At 45.8% G+C, this 17702-nt stretch overlaps 1 protein-coding gene across 9 annotated transcripts in view; it reads left to right on the top strand.

Moving 5' to 3' along the window:
• The window catches only part of CIB2 (calcium and integrin binding family member 2), a 141904-nt gene that overhangs the window by 33846 nt on the left and 90356 nt on the right, over window positions 1-17702 (top strand). The window contains exon 1 of one of the 9 annotated variants that reach the window (XM_039491941.1): window positions 7261-7348. The exons of 5 other annotated variants lie outside the window; for them this stretch is intronic. Coding sequence is in view for 1 of the 4 variants with exons in the window: in XM_039491936.1 (XP_039347870.1) it covers window positions 7506-7556 (51 nt within the window). In the remaining 3 variants the exon portion in view is untranslated. Of the gene's footprint in view, window positions 1-7260; window positions 7349-7387; window positions 7557-8085; window positions 8140-17702 lie in introns of those variants that run through there. 3 more of the 9 variants (XM_039491936.1, XM_039491942.1, XM_039491940.1) reach the window with 3 other exon arrangements.

The following is a 17702-nucleotide window of genomic DNA, read 5'->3' as shown; positions in this document are numbered from 1 at the left end:
TATAAAGTAAAAACAGGTCAGGAAGTTACATTTAATGGTTTTAAAAAACTCTGCTTAACCCAGTCATAAGTAGGGTACATAAAGAAAATAAAATCTAATCATGGGGGGCTAGATAGTGCTACCCTCATTCACATTAGGTGGTTCTTTACTCCACAAGCAGTCCTGTTGAAATCAATGGGACTATCCATAATGGAAACTACTATCCAACATGAGAAAGGGGATCACAATTTGGTCCTTGGGCCCTGATGTTACACACATGAATAGCCTCTTGGGTTGCCAACTTTCTATTAGCACAAAACCGAACACTCTAGCCCTGCCCCTTCCCTGAGGCCCCACCCCCATCCCACCCCTTCCCTGAGAGCCTGCCCCCCACTCACTACATTCCCGCTCCTTTGGTGGCTCACTCTTTCCCCACCCTCACTCACTTTCACTGGGATGGGGCAGGGTGTTGGGGTGCAGGAGAGGGTGAGGGCTCTGGGGTGGGGCCAGAAATGAGTGATTCAGGGTACTGGAGGGGGCTTGGGACTGGGGTAGGAAGTTGGGGTGTGAGAGGGGGTGAGGGCTCTGGCTGGGGGTACTAACTCTGGGGTGGAGCTGGGGATGAGGGGTTTGGGGTGCTTGGGGGTGGGGCGGAAGGATTCAGAATGTGGGAGGGGGCTGCGGGTTGATGCAGGGGGTTGGGGTGTGGGAGAGGTGAGAGGTTTGGAGTGCAGGATGGGGTATGGGCTCTGGGCTGGGGGTGTGAGCTCTAGGGTGGGGCTGAGGATGAGGAATTTGAGGTGCAGGATGGGGCTCCAGGTTGGGGGTGGGGTTCAGGGCTGGGGCAGGAGTTTGGGGTGTGGGCTTACCTTGGATGGCTCCTGATCAGTGGTGCAGTGGGGCTAAGGCAGGCTGCCTGCCTGTCCTGGCTCCGTGCTGTGCCCCAGAACTGTCCAGCAGGTCTGGCTCCTCGGTGGGGGAAAAAGGGAGGAAGCTCTGCAGCATGCACTGCTCTCACCTGCAGGCACCGCCCCCCCAGCTCCCAGTGGCCCCCCCACTTAGGAGCCAGACCTGACTTTTAACGGCCCAGTCGGCGGTACTGATTGGGGCCGCCAGGGTCCCTTTTCAACCGGAACACCGGACACCCGGTCACCCTAATTAGACTCATTGACTTCAATGGGACTCATAGGAGGCAAACCAAGGTCCTGATCTCACATTTCATACTGCCATTGAACATATACCACACTAAATTACTTTTACTGTCCATCAAATTGCAGCTGTAGTCATTTAAAATAACATCAAGGTCTTAAGTGTTCTTATGTGACATTCTAACAGCAGATTTTAAAGGCAAAACTTTACCAAAAACCAATGAATAAAAAGCAGTTTTGGCTTTACTACTGTAAATTATCTTGCTACAGATTTAGGTAATCTAGATGTTGAAGCCTGCATTGCACATTCTTAGTGTGTGTGTTTTTCTGAGATGAATCAAATGCCCACTTAATAGCTACAGTCATCAATATAGACCTAGCTGGCATTTTGTTGGTCAGTTTTTAAAATTTGTTTGCAAATACAGACCCCAGTTCAGCAAGGTACTTAAGTATGTACATAACTTTAAACCTGTGAGTAACCCAGTTGACTTCAATGGGACCATGAATGTGTTTAAAGCAAGTGCTTGAATACCATACTGAATCTGGGCCATATTGATTTAGAATGATAAAATCAATTTCAATCTCACAACAGCTCAACAATAATCCTAGGGACATATTTTTATCTGTACAGTAACTGATTACATTTGTAGAACATTTGATGATCAAATCTTAAAAACCTACTGGAATCCCAAGAAAAATGACGTAATTATTATAGTTATGAAAAAAATCACTAATGGACAGTGGTGGAAATGGGGATACTATTTGGAGATGATATATGTTTAAAGTGGCAAGAACTCCTGTACGCTCTCACTTTGGGCAGACTCCGGTTAATTCATTATGTGATTCCCTGATTGTGTGTTGGCAAAATCTTCTTTGCCTCAGTGCAGTACAATATAAATTTTGACATACTGTGAAAAATAATTAGGAATTTTCCAAAGTAAAAATGCAAGTGTTGCTGCATCAAATATTTCTTGTTTCTGGAGGCCTCTTTTGGAATTTAAATAAAATATATATTTAACTTTTAGGGGCCTGACCCTGTTCACATTAAAATCAGTGGCAAAACTCCCCTTTGGTTTCAGTAGGTGAAGGATCAGGTTCTTGTTAATTTTTGCCTCAGTTTGTCATCCTCTTCTGGAATAATTGGATTTGATATGACCATTTTGCACGATTATTAGTTAGACAAGGTGAGTGAGGTAGTATCTTTTACTGGACCAACTTCTGTTGGTGAGAGAGAGAAGCTTTTGAGACACACAGAGCTCTTCTTCAGGTCCTGCATACATGATTATTAGTTGTATTACAGTAGCACTTTGAGGTCCCATTGTGATAGAAACACATTGGAGCAGGGACTGTCTCTTCTTGAGAGTTTATAATCTAAATAAACCAGTGTTGAGCCAAAGGCGGGGGGAGGAACTCGGATACACTCAATGAAGCCACACCAGGTGCATAAGTATAACCAGCTTTATTGCCAAAGTATAATAACCTTCCCAGCCTTCACGCGTTACTAAATACGTGCTTTCCAGCAAGCAAGCAAGCATCAATGCTTACACCTCTTCCACTACGGACAGTCCCAGACCCTCTAGCCTTGTCCTTGATGGCTTGTAGCAAGAGCTGCTCCAGCGTGAGGAATTCCTGGGCACCCACAAGGCCAGGGTCCACAGGTGAGACTGTTCATCTAAAGCAATTCACATAGCCATTTTTAATCATCACCTCCTTCTAAGGTGGGGGCGGGGGAGTGTTCACCCACAAGCAGGCTCTGGCAGGAAACGCTGCTGTTTTCTATTCCCACACTTCACGGTCTTAGGCCTCGCTTATCACTTCACTTGTTTATTCAGTCCAGTGGCTTCAAGCCAGCCCAGCCCATCCAAGCCAGTTCACTACTAGCTTCCCCCAAAACCATTCTGAAACAACATCCCAAGGTAACTTGTGGTCAGCCCCAACAACCAGACACACAAAGAGTGGGAGAGCAGAGACAGAGGCCCAGATCCTCAAAGGCATTTAGTTGCTTAATTTCCATTGATTTAAATGGGAGTCAGGCACCTATCTACCTTTGAGGATCTCAGCCAAAGTGACTTGCCCAAAGTCCCAGCAGCTTAAGTAGTGCAGCAAAGACTAGAATCCAGATGTCCTAACTCCCATTCTTGATCCCTACTCACTAGGCCGTTCTGCCTTCTACTACTATAGAATAAATCTTTCCCCTACATATTAGCTTTTAAATTATAGTAATCACTCCAAAACCATGCTGTGTGGAAGTTATGATTCATTTGGAGTTGATCCATTGACTGCAGTTGTGCCTCACTTAATGAATTAAAAGCATGCACATTTTCTACCATAATATTTGCCTGGTTATTTCATCATTCTTAGAATCCTCTAATGAAGCTGCTGCCAGTTCATAATTAGAGTGACCAGATGTCCAGTTTTCGACCAGAACACCTGGTCGTAAGGGATCCTGGTAGCTCCAGTCAGCACTGTTAAGGCAGGCTAGACCCTACCTGTCCTGGCACCACACTGCGTCCCAGAAGCGGCCAGCAGGCCTAGCTCCTAGGAAGGGAGACCATGGGGCTCTGCACGCTGCCCCCTCCCCGAGCACCGGCTCCACACTCCCATTGGCCAGGAACAGGCCAATGGGAGCTGGTGGGGCGGTGCCGGTGGCGGGTGAGAGTAGTGCATGGAGCCTCCTGTCTTGCCTGCCTACTAGTGTCAGATGTGCTGGCCGATTCTGGGGCACGTGCAACGTGTCAGGACAGGCAGGCAGCCTGCCTTAACCCCACTGCGCCGCTGACCGGCAGCCACCTGAGGTAAGCCCCTTTCCCATCCCTGAGCCCCACCAAACCCAGAGCCCCCTTCTGCACCCCAAAGCCCTCATCAATGGCCCCACCCCAGAGCCCATACCCCCAGCCCAGAGCCCATACCCACTCCTACACCCTAACCCCCTACCCCATCCCTGAGCCCCCCTAAACCTGGACCCCTCTCCTGCACCCCAAAGCCCTCATCCCCAGTCTCATCCAGAGCCTGCCCCCAACCCAGAGCCCTCACCTCCTGCACCCCAGCCCTGAGCCTCCCCTCAAACCTGGAGCCCCTTTCTGTACCTCAAACCCCTCATCCTCAGCCCCACCCCAGATACTGTACCCCCAGCCCAGAGCCCTCACACACCCCTGAACCCCAACCCCCTTTCCCAGCCCTGAGCCCCCCTAAACCTGGGGAGCCCCCTCCTGCACTCCAAATCCTTCATCCCCAGCCCAGAACCTCCATCCCCAGCCCAGAGCCCTCACCCTCCCTGCACCCAACCTCCCTGCCCCAGCCTACAGCCCCCTCCCACACCGTGAACCCTCATTCCCAGCCCCATCCCAGATCCCTCACCCCCTCCTGCACTCCAACCCCCTGCCTCAACATGCAGCCCTCTCTCGCACTCCAAATCCCTTGGCCCCACCTTCTAGCCTGGAGCTCCCTCCTAACCCCAAGCCCCTGCCCTAGTCCAGTGAGGGTGGGGGAGAGCGAGCCACCAAGGGAGGGGGAATGTAGTGAGTGGGGGTAGGGCTTCTGGGAAAGGGTGGGGCAGGGGGCAGGGCCTCGGAGAAGGGGCGGGGCTAGGGTGTTCTGTTTTGTGCCATTAGAAAGTGGGCAACCCTATTCATAATAAATATACCCTCTATGAAGCATGTGCAATATAAAGAGCAGAATTACACACTTGTAGTCTTACAGGTTTATTTACCCTTAAATAATTGATGTGATAAATGTGCATTGCAGTAACCTCACAAACCTGAAGCTTTAGTCTCAGAGCATCATCATCTTTGAATTCCTTTGTCAGCCTCCCTGCATCCCCTTCTTGCTTTCCATAGCCCAACATGAAAATATTTGCCCCCAGAATTAGTGAATGGTTGGTTGTAAGTCACTCAGTGGGCTCTGCTGCTGCCATTCATAAACTGCAGGCTGCACTTCTGTGGCTGGCGACACCAGCAGATTCCATTGAGGGAATTGCATCCTATGTACTCTGGGGCCATCTATCATTGCTATGCTCTGAATGTACATTTGATATTTTTGTAAAAGTAAGTATCAGCATTTGCAGCACAATTATCTATCTCCCTAACTGTTAATGCTATTGAAAATTTGCAAAGATGCAAATAATAGTTTACAACAAGGTCTTACAGCAGGGGTAGTCAATTATTTTTTATCAAAGTCCAAATTTCTTGGTCAAGGTCCAGACTCCAGAGAAAATAATATTAAAAAATTATAATAATAAGTAAAAAGATTTCTGGGTCTGTTCAAAAGCTTCTGGCAGTCCGGATTTGGCCTGCAGTCTGCCTGTTGACTACCCCTGACTTCCTGGACTGGGAGAGAAACTATTTGCAATCATGTCAGTGGGTCATTGCATCTCAGTACCCCTAAGATCTATCACTGTGTTAGCATGAACCCTCATCCACCAGCTGTGGCACATTCATGGACACAGAAAGCCCCTTCTCTCCCCTTATTATATTAACACATATAGCAGCCTCTATAGTGTGTTGTGTGTATATCAAAGCACTTTCTAAAGTTGGGTAGAGACAATTAACCTCATATTATAAGCAAGGCTGAATGACTTGCCCAAGGTCACATACCCAGTCAGTAGCAGAGCCAAACCTGATTTGCTAACTCAGAGCCTTATCCTTTATACCACAGGGCCCTTATAAACTTGACCAGTTCAGCTCACCTGCTCCCTGTTCCTCTCCTGAGCATAGAGTCTTCCATCTCTCAGGATTCTCAGTTAGCATGTGCATCCACACAGTAGCACCCTAATCCAGATTATAGCTGCATTTAAACAAAATGCTGTTAATTTAAGGACTGGAGGAAAAAATGCCTGAAGCTAGCAGGAGGCATTTACATTTAATTTCACCTAGTCACATGCTCTGAGAAGCTATGCTGGAAAGGTCTACAATTTACAAGGCCTAATTACAAAAGGTTAAAGGGGTGCACTTGTGGACCTTATGGAGGTAATGTGCAGACTCTTGTTCTCTCAGTGAATAGCTCATGACCTGTCAGGACACCTTAACTCCAGAAGGAATGTCAGTAAGGGAGACCCTTGTGTTGAAAGTACCCTAAAAGCATGTCTGTTCCTTAGCTTGGCCTTTTTGCTTTCCCTTCAAATTGTCTGTTTCATGACTCCTTGGAAAACTTTTGCAAAGCTGGACCAATGGCTCTTTATCATAGGGATTCAAGGCTCTGTCCTAACACGTGCAAGATGTATCCTGTGAAGAGCACTTCTCTGGCCATATAGTGTGCTGGATAGCTCATGAATAGTCCCTAAAAATCTGTATACAGAGCATGGCACAACGAGAGTTCATTAAGGGCTCTGCTAGCTCTGGCAAACCTAGAGACACTCTGGCCCTGATTCACCACTGCCTTGTCACTTATGTAGATAGTTAAACCTGTGTAAAGTGGAGGTAAAACTGTGCCATTCTCACTTGGTGATATTTTACACTCACTTTGCATGAGAGCACTGTAAATAAGTACAAAAAGGATACTAGAGTATCGGGCCCAGTAAATCTTCTTGTGGTCCCATTCAAGTTAATGGCAAAACTTTCATTTACCTCACTGTAGTGGGGTGACCACCCACTCCAGCCTGGAAGGGGTTGGAAAAGCCCTGCAGAGGGCTGGGGCTGGGCAAGGTAAAACCCTGGCTGACTGGGGGAAATGGCTACAGCTGGGGCCATGCCCCAGACTGAGCAACAGGGCCTTATAAGAAGGCCAGGGATGCCAGAAGGAAAAAGAGAGTCTCTCTCTGATTGGAGAGGGAGACAGGCCTGGCTGCAAGGGAGCTCACCCAGGGGATTTAGAGGGAGGTGGAGCTGGGAAGCCCTAGGCCAGCAACTCCCCAGGCTGCAGGGCCTAGTTCTAGGCCCACCTAGCTATTGGGCTTGCAGAGGGGCAGCCTGAGGATGGGTAAAGGTAGCCAGTCCAGACCCCTTTCACTATGATGAGTGGCTGATACTGCAGTCTGCCCAAGTGAATTGGGGCTAGATGGTGACTGGGCAGTAGCCAAAACTGAGGCAAAGTGGGGATAGTGGGTTGGGGGTTCCCCAGGGAGGGAAGACCCAGATTGTACTGGGGGCAGCACCCCAGTTAAAGGGGCACTGGGGTCCAGGGAGGAACATGGGGGCCAGAGGACAGGCAGATCACTGGCCTACAGAGGGCGCTCCAGAGCTGGATGAGCTAACTCCTGGAAGTCACTAGCAGGAGGCACCGCAGGGGTGAGTCTGTTCGTCTACACGTGGTGGAGAATGTAGGCAGTACGGTCTGCCCTGACACAAGGGGCTAGAGAAAGGACAGCAGGGGATGATGGACCTGGAGAAGAAAGGGGTGTGGGGGAACACCCCCTGACCCTGCTCTCTGTGGAAGAAGCCCCAGATGTACTGGGACAAATGGGGTAAGCTGAGGTGCAGAAGACCCTGCCCTGAGGTGAGATGAAGGCCGACACCCCCCCCCCCCCATCAGAGGGGCCCGAACCGCAAGGAGAGCTGGGGGAAACTGAGGCACAGGAGATTGTGCTAGAAGTTGAAAGAAACCCTGAACCCCAGCCAGACACACAGGGGGAGCAGGGGATAGGGGGCCTTCCGCCCTGCAATTGATGTGACAATCTGTGGGTAGAAGCAGAGATTTGGGATGGGGGCACCACTCCTGGAGAATTGCTCCTTCTGTGGGAGATGGATGGAAAAACCATCTGGACCGCTGGCTGGGAGTGACCCAGCAGGGAGGGCTCCCTCAAAGAGCCTCCTTTGGGGGAATGGTGGAAGGGCCAAAGGTGGCCCGGGGGTGCCATTCTTAAGGGGGAGGGTGTGTAACAGGGTGCTGGGCTAAGAGGCACTGAACCAGCCCCTGTTAGCTCAGAACCTGCTAGTGCAGCTCCCATACAGGGGAACTGATTGGAGCTGGCAGAGTGTGGCTCATTAAAGGAGCCTAAGCGCAATCACCTGTGAGCCTGCTGAGAGGAAGGCCTATACGCTGACAGGAAGGAAGGGAAGGCGGGGAGAGAAACAGGAGGGTAAGGAACTGCTGCTCCTGGCTAGCAACAGGCACTAGCTGTCCCCTGGCTGGCTGCCTAACTGCCGTTGACTTGTATATAGATGGTGGTGGGAATGAACACAAGGAAATAAAAGGATACTGGGTTGCAAAATAAGAGGTCTCCGGCTAATTTGTACAGTGAGCAAGAAGGCGCTAGGCTACACTCACTGATAGCAGGATTGAACCCTATATCTGCAGTTCAGGCTTTGAAACTGGACATCAGCCAAAGGTCTTGTGTGAATCTGCTAACTGTACTTGTGCTGTAAACAGCTAAGATATGTGTTGAACACTTATCTGTATTAGTTTTATTCTTGGTGTCTAGACAGAAGTCTTCATTATTTCAAACTTCTTTTAATGCTAGAACCAAGAATTTATGTCCAAGTTTTTGAACTATCCCATTTTACAGCTTGGGTTGGAGTTAAGTCTCAACCCTGCTCCCACTGAAGTCAATGGAAGTGTCCCCATTCACTTTAAGGGGAGGCTTAATGGGCCTGATTCTCCACTGGCCCTGGCATAGGTGTTCATAGTGCTCCTATGCAAACCAAGGGCCAACCGCTACCAGATTAGAATGGTGACATCATATCCCCACTTTGCTAGGTGTAAATATGTATTATTAAATTATAAACATTTAGGTCTGATCTACAGAGTTTATTAACAAAATCTGTTCAAAAACAATTCAGCAAAATTGGTGCCAAAACTGTAGACCAGCCCTTGCATTGAGAACATTAAGAATGCAAAGTGAAGCACTGAAAAGTTAGGAAATACTAAACTATGGTAATCCATGCGACCTTAATTCAGCCCTCTTGTACACATACTATTTTTGCCACAGAACCCCAGCTTTAGCCAGGGCTTTATCCTGCATCATTAAAGATAATTGGAACTGTTCCTTTAGTTTGAAAGGGAGCTGGATAAAGTGCTCAATGCTGAGCTTGGACAGTAAATGAAGCAATTTTCTAGTCTGGTTTTTTAACACTTTTCTTTTTTTAAAAAGCCCCCAAAATTCTGCCAAGTGCATTTATTTATTAGACAGCAATAGAACGCCGGGTGTCAGAATTCCTGGGTTTTCTGTCTTGCTCTAGGAGGAGAATATGTTCTAATGATGAGACCAGGGGACTGAAATTTAGAACTCCTGAGTTCTATTTATAGTACCACAAGAAAAGTATTTTCCAGCATTTAGAGCAAGGGACTAAAGTTAGGACTCTTGGGTATTTTTTTTTTTAATCTGTAGGTATCATAAAGGTAAGTATGCCGAAGTAGCCCAATTTTACTGAAAGCATATCCAAGCCTATAGATTTGGCATATTCTTTGAGAAGCAGTGTGGCTTAATGCAGTGGCTCGCAACCTTTCCAGACCACTGTACCTCATTCAGGAGTCTGGTTTGTCTTGCATACCCCTAAGTTTCAGCTCACTTAAACTATTTGCTTACAAAATCAGACATAAAAATACAAAAGTGTCACAGCACACTATACTGAAAAATGGCTTACTTTCTCATTTTTTATGATATAATTATAAAATCAATTGGAATATAAATATTGTACTTGGATTTCAATGTGTTGTCTATAGAGCAGTATAAACAAGTCATTGGCTATATGAAATTTTAGTTTCTACTGACTTCACTAGTGCTTTTTATGTAACGTGTTGTAAAACTAGGCAAATATCTAGATGAGGTGATGTATCCCTTGGAAGACCTGTGCGTACCCCCAGGGGTACACATACACCTGGTTGTGAACCACTGGCTTAATGAATGAGAGTTTGGTGTCCTATATTGTGAGTTTGTTTCTTAATTCTTCTTTTTACTAGGCTATCTAAAAAAAAAAAAAATGATACTTGGTTCCCTCATTGCGCAGTGGTTCTTAAACTTTTTTTTTCCCCACGGACCACTTGAAAATTGCTGAGGGTCTCAGCGGACCAATTAATAATCTTTCCAAATGTTGTTTGGACCATTAGCTAACTATATTGTAAAGCGCTTTGGATAAAAGCACTATAATTAAAAAAAAAAAAACCTTAATAATAAAACTTTTTTGTCCTACAAATAAAAGTGCACAACTCATATTAAAATATCAGTAGTCTTACCTTCCTAATGTGAGGGATGTGCCCCTCTACCCCGCCGTGGCAGCCACTGAGCTGGGACTGGAAAGAAGGGTTGGGGCGGGGGGGTGACATTGATATAAGATGGGACCATATAGAACATGGTTGCAATCAAGGTCCTGTAGTGACACCAAATCTTATGTAAAGGTGTCATATAAGTTGTCTAAGACCAGGTTATGGGTTGCTGGTTATGATTATGCTGTCTATATATGTATCATTTTGTAGTTGAAGTTATGAGTATTGGCTCTATACTGTCTGTATTTCAAACTTATGCTATGCTTCTGGGAAACATCCCAGACAAGTTGGTGTTAGCTCTGCCTAGCCTGCTTGATGGCCTATTAAGGACCATCAGCTACACAATTGACCCATTTAGAGAAGGCAGATACGCCTTGTAACTCAGCAAAGTATGCAGGGACTTGCCCATGTGACTCCAGACTCCATTTTGTTGTAATTTTCCACAGTAAGAACAAAAGTGTTCTTACACCTGGAAAAGATTATAAAAGGCTGATGCCTCATCTCCATCTTGTCTTCAATCCTGTTTCTTACCTCTGGAGGGACTTTGCTACAAACTGAAGCTCTGAACAAAGGGCTGAATGACCCATCCCAGCTGTGGATGTACTCCAGAGACTTGATTTGAACCTGCAGTTCATTCTATCACTACTACAAGCCTGAACCAAGAACTTTGCCATTATTTTATGTAATTGATTCCATCTAACCAATTCTAGCTCTCATCTATATCTTTTTTCCTTTTATGAATAAACCTTTAGATTTTAGATTCTAAAGGATTGGCAACAGTGTGATTTGTGGGTAAGATCTGATTTGTATATTGACCTGGGTCTTTGGGATCCAGAGAACCTCTTTCCTTTATTGGGGTGTTGGTTTTCATAACCGTTCATCCAGGATAAGTGGCACTGGTGGTGATACTGGAAACTGGGGCTGGGAACGAGGGCCATCTCTCCCTGGCAGCTGCAGTACTGGAGCTGGGGAAAGTCACCTCTTTCTCTGGCCGCTGCAGCCCTGCACATCCCAAATGCTCCCCCCCGCCCCCACCACTTCACCTTACATATGTATATTCTCCAGGGTTCAGGCATCTAATTAGTGGAGCCATGCCTGTCTGCGCACCTTAGAGGGAACTATCCGTGGACCACCTCAATGGAGCTCATGGACCACTGGTGGTCTGCGGACCACAGTTTGAGAGCCTCTGGCGTAGGGAAATGAAGCCCTGCCCAATAGTCAGGGTTGTATAGTGCAGAGGGTGGGATTGGAGCTCATGGCTGCCTGGCTCAGTCTATGCACTTTTTCCTAGGCCAAAGGGCATTTTGGTGAGGAAAGTAGGAGCAGGCACCCTTTTGCCAGTGTTCAAAGTGAACACAGAATTCTAAATGCTCAGAAGGGCTGTGGGATGCTCATTAAGGCCTGAGAACATGTACAATACAGCCTGGTAGGAGATCAAATTGTACCAGAAACTTGTGCATATGCACAAATGATGATTTTCTGTGGCTTAGATTTTGGCTAAATCTAGATAGATTTTTTCATAGGTTCAGCAAAAGGCACCTCTCTGACCCCAAGACTATTGCTCTGCTGAAATTCAACTTCCTGCTGCAACCTTGTCCCAACCTTGTGCACCCAGGAAAGGGTGGCTGGAATTTATCCCTGAACACACAAGATGGCTATTAATCCTCCCATGAGAATGGAAGAGAACCCCTCCCCCTTTTCTCTTAATCTCCCATCCCAAAAAAAACCTCTTTCAAAAGTCATCCAAATTAGGGTTAAGCTTAAGAATTGATTGCCTATGCTGAAAGGCCAGCACTTCACTCTTGCTAATTAAGGCAACACGTAATACACTACTTGGAACAAATTTCAGATTGAGCACATGTGAACAGACTCAGACTCTTGACGTTTAGGCCTAGTGTTCAGGGTAAAGGTGATTGGGTATGGGAGAAGGAGAATTCTGAAAAGTTAATTGGACTTTGGTTGGCTTATGACCAAAAGAAGCTCATTATATTCACTGCCCCAGTCAGATATACAGAAAAAAGAAATCTAATGGTGAAGGTGCATTAGTAGATAATGTGCACCTTTGGTTGTAGGAATTCTAAGGACATCAATGACCCTTCAGTAGACATCTAATTAACTTTTATTTTTAAGGGCATTGGGACAGCTTGAATTGAACGTTAGGCCTATATAAAAGGAGGAGACATCCTCTCAGTGGCTAAAGCATGTAACATTGTGCATTTCCTACTGGGAGAGCAGGATCTTGGTTCCAGAAGCTTTCACACACAGAGAGCACCTCTAGTGGGTTGAAGGTAGTTCAGCCATCTGTATAACAGTGGGGATCAAAAAGGAAGGGAATATTTTGGCCGGGGTCATGGGGAATAAACTCTTCAGGGCAAATTTTCAGTTTGTGCAAATTATTATAACTTGGTTTACTATGGGCATTTACACCAGCTGAGGCTCTGGCCCCTGCTTTTATGAAAAATGCCATCAGAGCTTCAATACCCATGCAGCACAGACAGGTGTGTGGTTGTTAAGGGTCTGATAAGAAAGACCCATGTGCAGTAATGTACATGGTAGTAAATATTCTATCTCTTGGAAAGATGGGGTGATTCTATTGGGATTTGAACTTCTAGTTTGAGGGAGGCTGGGTATTGCCAATCTAATACATAGACTACTAAACCCGTGTCTCTCCCAGCCCCATTCACCCTCCACTATGAAGGAGGTAATATAATGTGCTAGTTTACTACTTATTCTTTCTCATTATATAATTTTCTGTATGAATGAAATTGCCAGATGAAAATTAGATGATTCACCTCCACGTTTATCCCGGCCAAAAGTCTTTAATTAAATTGGAATTAAATTGCCAGAGTTCCAGCCACTACAAAATTTAATAAAGTTATTTACTATATGCCAGGTGGGATCAGCCAATCTTCTCAAATGCAAAACACTTTTTAAGACATTGGGCTGATATTTGAACATGCAGTCCTGAAATAAGTTTATAGACAGTGTGTTATGTAAAGTGCGTATATAAAGGATGATGCCTTAGTTACTAGAGAGAAGCTTGAACCAAAATCCAGGATGCAAACATCCATGAAGTTCTACGATGGAACAAACCAAAACTGCAGCTATCAACATATCTAAACTTTGGGGTAGTTTTAATCTTATCTACATTTTGCAACTGGGCAAAGCCAGAGTCCGGAGTCAGGAGCCAAGGGTCAAAACCTGAGGTCAGAAAGTGGAGCAAGTAAGGTATTAGGCAAGGAAGGGCTCAAGGTAGGGACAGGACCAAGGCAAGACTAGGTGCAAGGCAGGAGCAGGGTAGCACAGAAGCAGGTACAGTGATGGGCATAAGTGTTGAGAAGATAGCAAGCTGCTGCTCTTGCTGGCTTAAGAGCCACCCTACTGGCCTCAGCAGCCAATCAAGGTGTGTGGCTAATCAAACTGCTGCTGCAGGCCAGCTGTACTGATGAGGTTGCCTCGAGACTAGTCCTGCTGTAGGCCTTAATTCCTGATGGTTACACTGATGGCATTTTCATCCTCTAGACAGACAACCTAAACTCCTTCATACATTTCCACCATAACTTCAACAACTACCACCCATCCATTAAAATTTCTCTAGAACATTCTCACACTAGCATCAACTTCCTGGACTCCACAATCAGCTTCAATAATGGAACCCTACAGACAATATATACAAGAAACCCACGGATCACCACACCTACCTTCACAGATCCAGTAACCACCCCAAACACACCAAGAAATCTGTTCTCTACAGCCAGGCACTCAAGTACCACAGAATATGCTTGACGAGAAGGTCTGGAACGTACACCTTAATTCACTTAAAAACACCTTCACCCAACAAGGACACTCTATCAGAGAAGTAGGTCACCGCATCATAGAACGGGCCACGCAAATACCCTGAGAGAACCTTCTTCAATACAAAAATAAAACCCTCTCCGATCACACACCTCTTGTTGTCACCTGGAACCTATATGGGATATCATCAAACAATTACAATCCATACTTGATGGGGACCACATCCTAAAAGACATCTTTCCTGAACCCCCTCTTCTGGTCTTCAAATAATCCCCCCAACCTCTCCAGGCTCATCTCTAGAAGCAAACTCCACACAGACCAGGACCCACAAACTGAAACTGTTCTGGCAGAGTCTGGTGCCAGATGCAAAACCTGTAGCCATATCTCCACTGCTATGAGGATACAATACCCCCTACGCCACACCTTTCAAGATCCATGAGTCTACCCATGCCTATCACAAAATGTGGTGTGTAGTAGGAAGAGGGCCTGAAACAGAAGCCCTTGTATCAGAGGCCTAGTATGAGGCCTGAGCTAAAATAGTGGTCAAAGCTTTGCTAATATAAAGCAGTCAGTCTGTGACTAGAGGCAGGGCTTGCTCACAGGATGTGGCAAGAACAAGGCTGATATTGCAGAAACACACATTCCTAAGTAGTGCTAGGCACAAGAATACACACACACACACACACACACACATTCCAGAAGGATGGTGGCACCTAGCCCTGTCAGAGGGGCATACTTAACTTGTTCGTATTGGTGTATAAAGAGGTATCACAGAGGGAGTGTCTTTGGCCAGTTGATGGGGGAATGGAAAGTCCAGCCATTCACTAAGCTGCATCCATTGTCACGGGCATACATGTGCAAGTCTAACTGAAGGCATTGATCTGGGGAGCTAGGACTGTGCTTCGTTGACAATAAACCTGACCAAGTGCCTTCATACCTTAACAGATCTTGTGGTCATTGGGCGGTTTGCTCAAGGTCCGCTGTGCCAGCTACTTGCACAGAACTGGGATGGCACACAGAGGGAACACATGCAGCCAAACAGCTAACAACATGGTGTACTTCTTCCAATGCACTAAATGCCCCAATAACAACTATGTGGGTGAAACAAGACAATCACTCTTGAATGAATTTACAAAGAAAAATGATAAAAGACAAAAATATATATTATCACCTATGGGTGAACACTTTTCACAAAGTGATCACTCTATATCTGACCTTCCAGTCCTCATCCTCAAAGGAAACCTGCACACCTTCGAAGGACGAGCTTGGGAGCTTAAATTCACAACTTTGCTAGATACTAAAAATCATGAACTGAACAGAGTCACTGGATTGATGGCTTCTTACAAAAATCTGTAATCCACTTAATCCCCCCGCTGCCTTTTTCCCCCCTTTACCCTCTCCCATAACTGGTGAGATGTTAATGGGTCACTTCATCTTGAATGGTCCCTTGAAATATGTTAACTACTTATGCTAAACAATCTTGTATATAGCTGTGACACTCTGAGTACATTTCCCAAACCTGAAGAAGAGCTCTATGTAGCTCAAAATCTTGCCTCTATCACCAACAGAAGTTGGTCCAATAAAAGATATTACCTCACCCACCTTGTCTCTCTATACCACTGTAAGACCCCATTGCTATGTTCAGACTTGGCTGAGGGACATTGTCATGGCCCACCTTTGTTTTAACGTGTGATGTATTTTTTCCTGGATGCACTGTGGAAAGCCATGTAAAGGATGCAGTAGCAGAGGTCTCAACATGATGTTCCTGGAAGTCGCTTCCAGTTCCATGTCCTATGTCACTATGGTTTAGGCTAAGGCTCTAACAGGATTAAAACATGGCTCCCTAACGTGATTAAACAATGCTTTTTTCTGTCCCCACACTCAAAAAGAAACTATGTTATAAAATAGCTGGGCCACCACTGTGTTTCCAAATCATCTTTAAATCTGTTTATTTCAGGAATGTAGAGCAGCTTAAGTCATTCTTAAAAGGTAATTTTGTCTTTTTCATCTTTGCATCCACTTGCACATAAATCCCCCATTAGCTCGCTAGTTAAATAACAGTTTCCACTGCTTTCCTGAGTCTATATAATTACAGGAAGATTGCTAGTGACAGCATCACATTTATTTGTCAAACTACACCAGCCGTTCGTTGGTAAATGAAGTGTCTTTAAACGATACCTTGACAGTAGGTGTTACATGTGCTGGAATTAATGAAGACTTAACCAGCTGGCTCTTATTTCACTTTGTGCAGTTCCAGACAATGTGACATCACTGTCAGCAGCTCACAAGGAGCCCTCCGATTGTGCCCCTGTAACACTATTCTGTTACACAATACACGAAAGGAGGAGCAGCCTTTCCTACCACTTCGTACAGAGAGGAGCAAGACAACTTAATAATTGATGGAAGCAGGCGTGATCGCCTACCTGGAAACCTGAGACAGCCTAGAGGATGCTGCTACAACCAGCTATTGCCCCTCCTGGAAGGAACAGGCAGTTGGCCAAAATGATTCTCAGTGCAGGAATTAAATGATTTTTCTTCAGGGGTCTAAAGAGCAAGAGTATTTGCTTCCACTACCTGCTCTAATCAGGACATCTAACGGGTCAAACATTATTACTTTGTCACTAACTAACTGTGGAAAATGCAATATATTTTACATTATTTACATTAAAAAGAAAATAATTAAGGGCCAAATCCTCCTGCCAGCCTGATAAGCTGGGCACAGGAGTATAGTGGGGTGAAGCAGGAGGAATCTTCCTGCCAAGCCATGGAGCTGTGCTGCTGAGGCTCTGCTCCCTTCATGTGCCTCAGCCACAGACTGGAAGACCAGAGGTTGTCCATTCCCTGTGTTTCCTCCCCAAACATTGCCCCTAGCCTCTTGTCCAGGAGAACTGTACGAATTCTGCTAGTAGGGAACCCTTCCCAGCCGTGGAGGCTGGGGCGAGATTTGCTCCAAGTGAATGACATTATAGACCAGTCAGTCTAATTTTGATACCTGGAAAGATACTGGAATACATTATTAAACAATAAATTTGTAAGCACGTAGAGTCAAATAGGGAACAGGCAGCATGGATTTATCAAGAACAAGTCATGCCAAACCAACCTAATAGCCTCCTTTGACCGGGTTGCTGGCCTTGTGGATGAGGGGAAGCAGTAGATGTGATGTATTTTGATTTTAGTAAGGCTTTTGACAGTCCCACATGACAGTCTCATAAGCAAACTAGGGAAACGTGGTCTTGATTAATTTACTATGAGTCTATGCTGGAGGAAGGTGCTGGATTAACAGAGCTGATGAAGAGGAATTTTCTCTTTATCCATAGAACTGCACACTGCAGTATGGGCAGTGGCAGGTTATGTTTTCTCACAGTGCCTGACAACGTAGTTCATCCTTCACCTTGTGTTAGATCAGCAAGGTGCTGAGTACTCTGGTCTCAATCCAGCAAAACACTTAGGCATGTGCTTAGCAAGTGCATTGATAGATTAAGGCCAGAGTGCTCAGAACCTCACAGGACTGAATCCCAGGGGAGCTTGCTGATCTAGGTGTGAATTTTCCACGGTCCATTCAGTTGTTGGCCATTACTGAGACTTCCACCAAGGGCATCAACTAGAAGCAATAATGATGATGGGCTTTTTGCGGTATGGTCAGAA

This window comes from Mauremys reevesii, linkage group 10 (assembly GCF_016161935.1).
Source record: "Mauremys reevesii isolate NIE-2019 linkage group 10, ASM1616193v1, whole genome shotgun sequence".
NCBI lineage: Eukaryota > Metazoa > Chordata > Testudines > Geoemydidae > Mauremys > Mauremys reevesii.
This window is presented reverse-complemented; position numbering and strand designations above follow the sequence as displayed.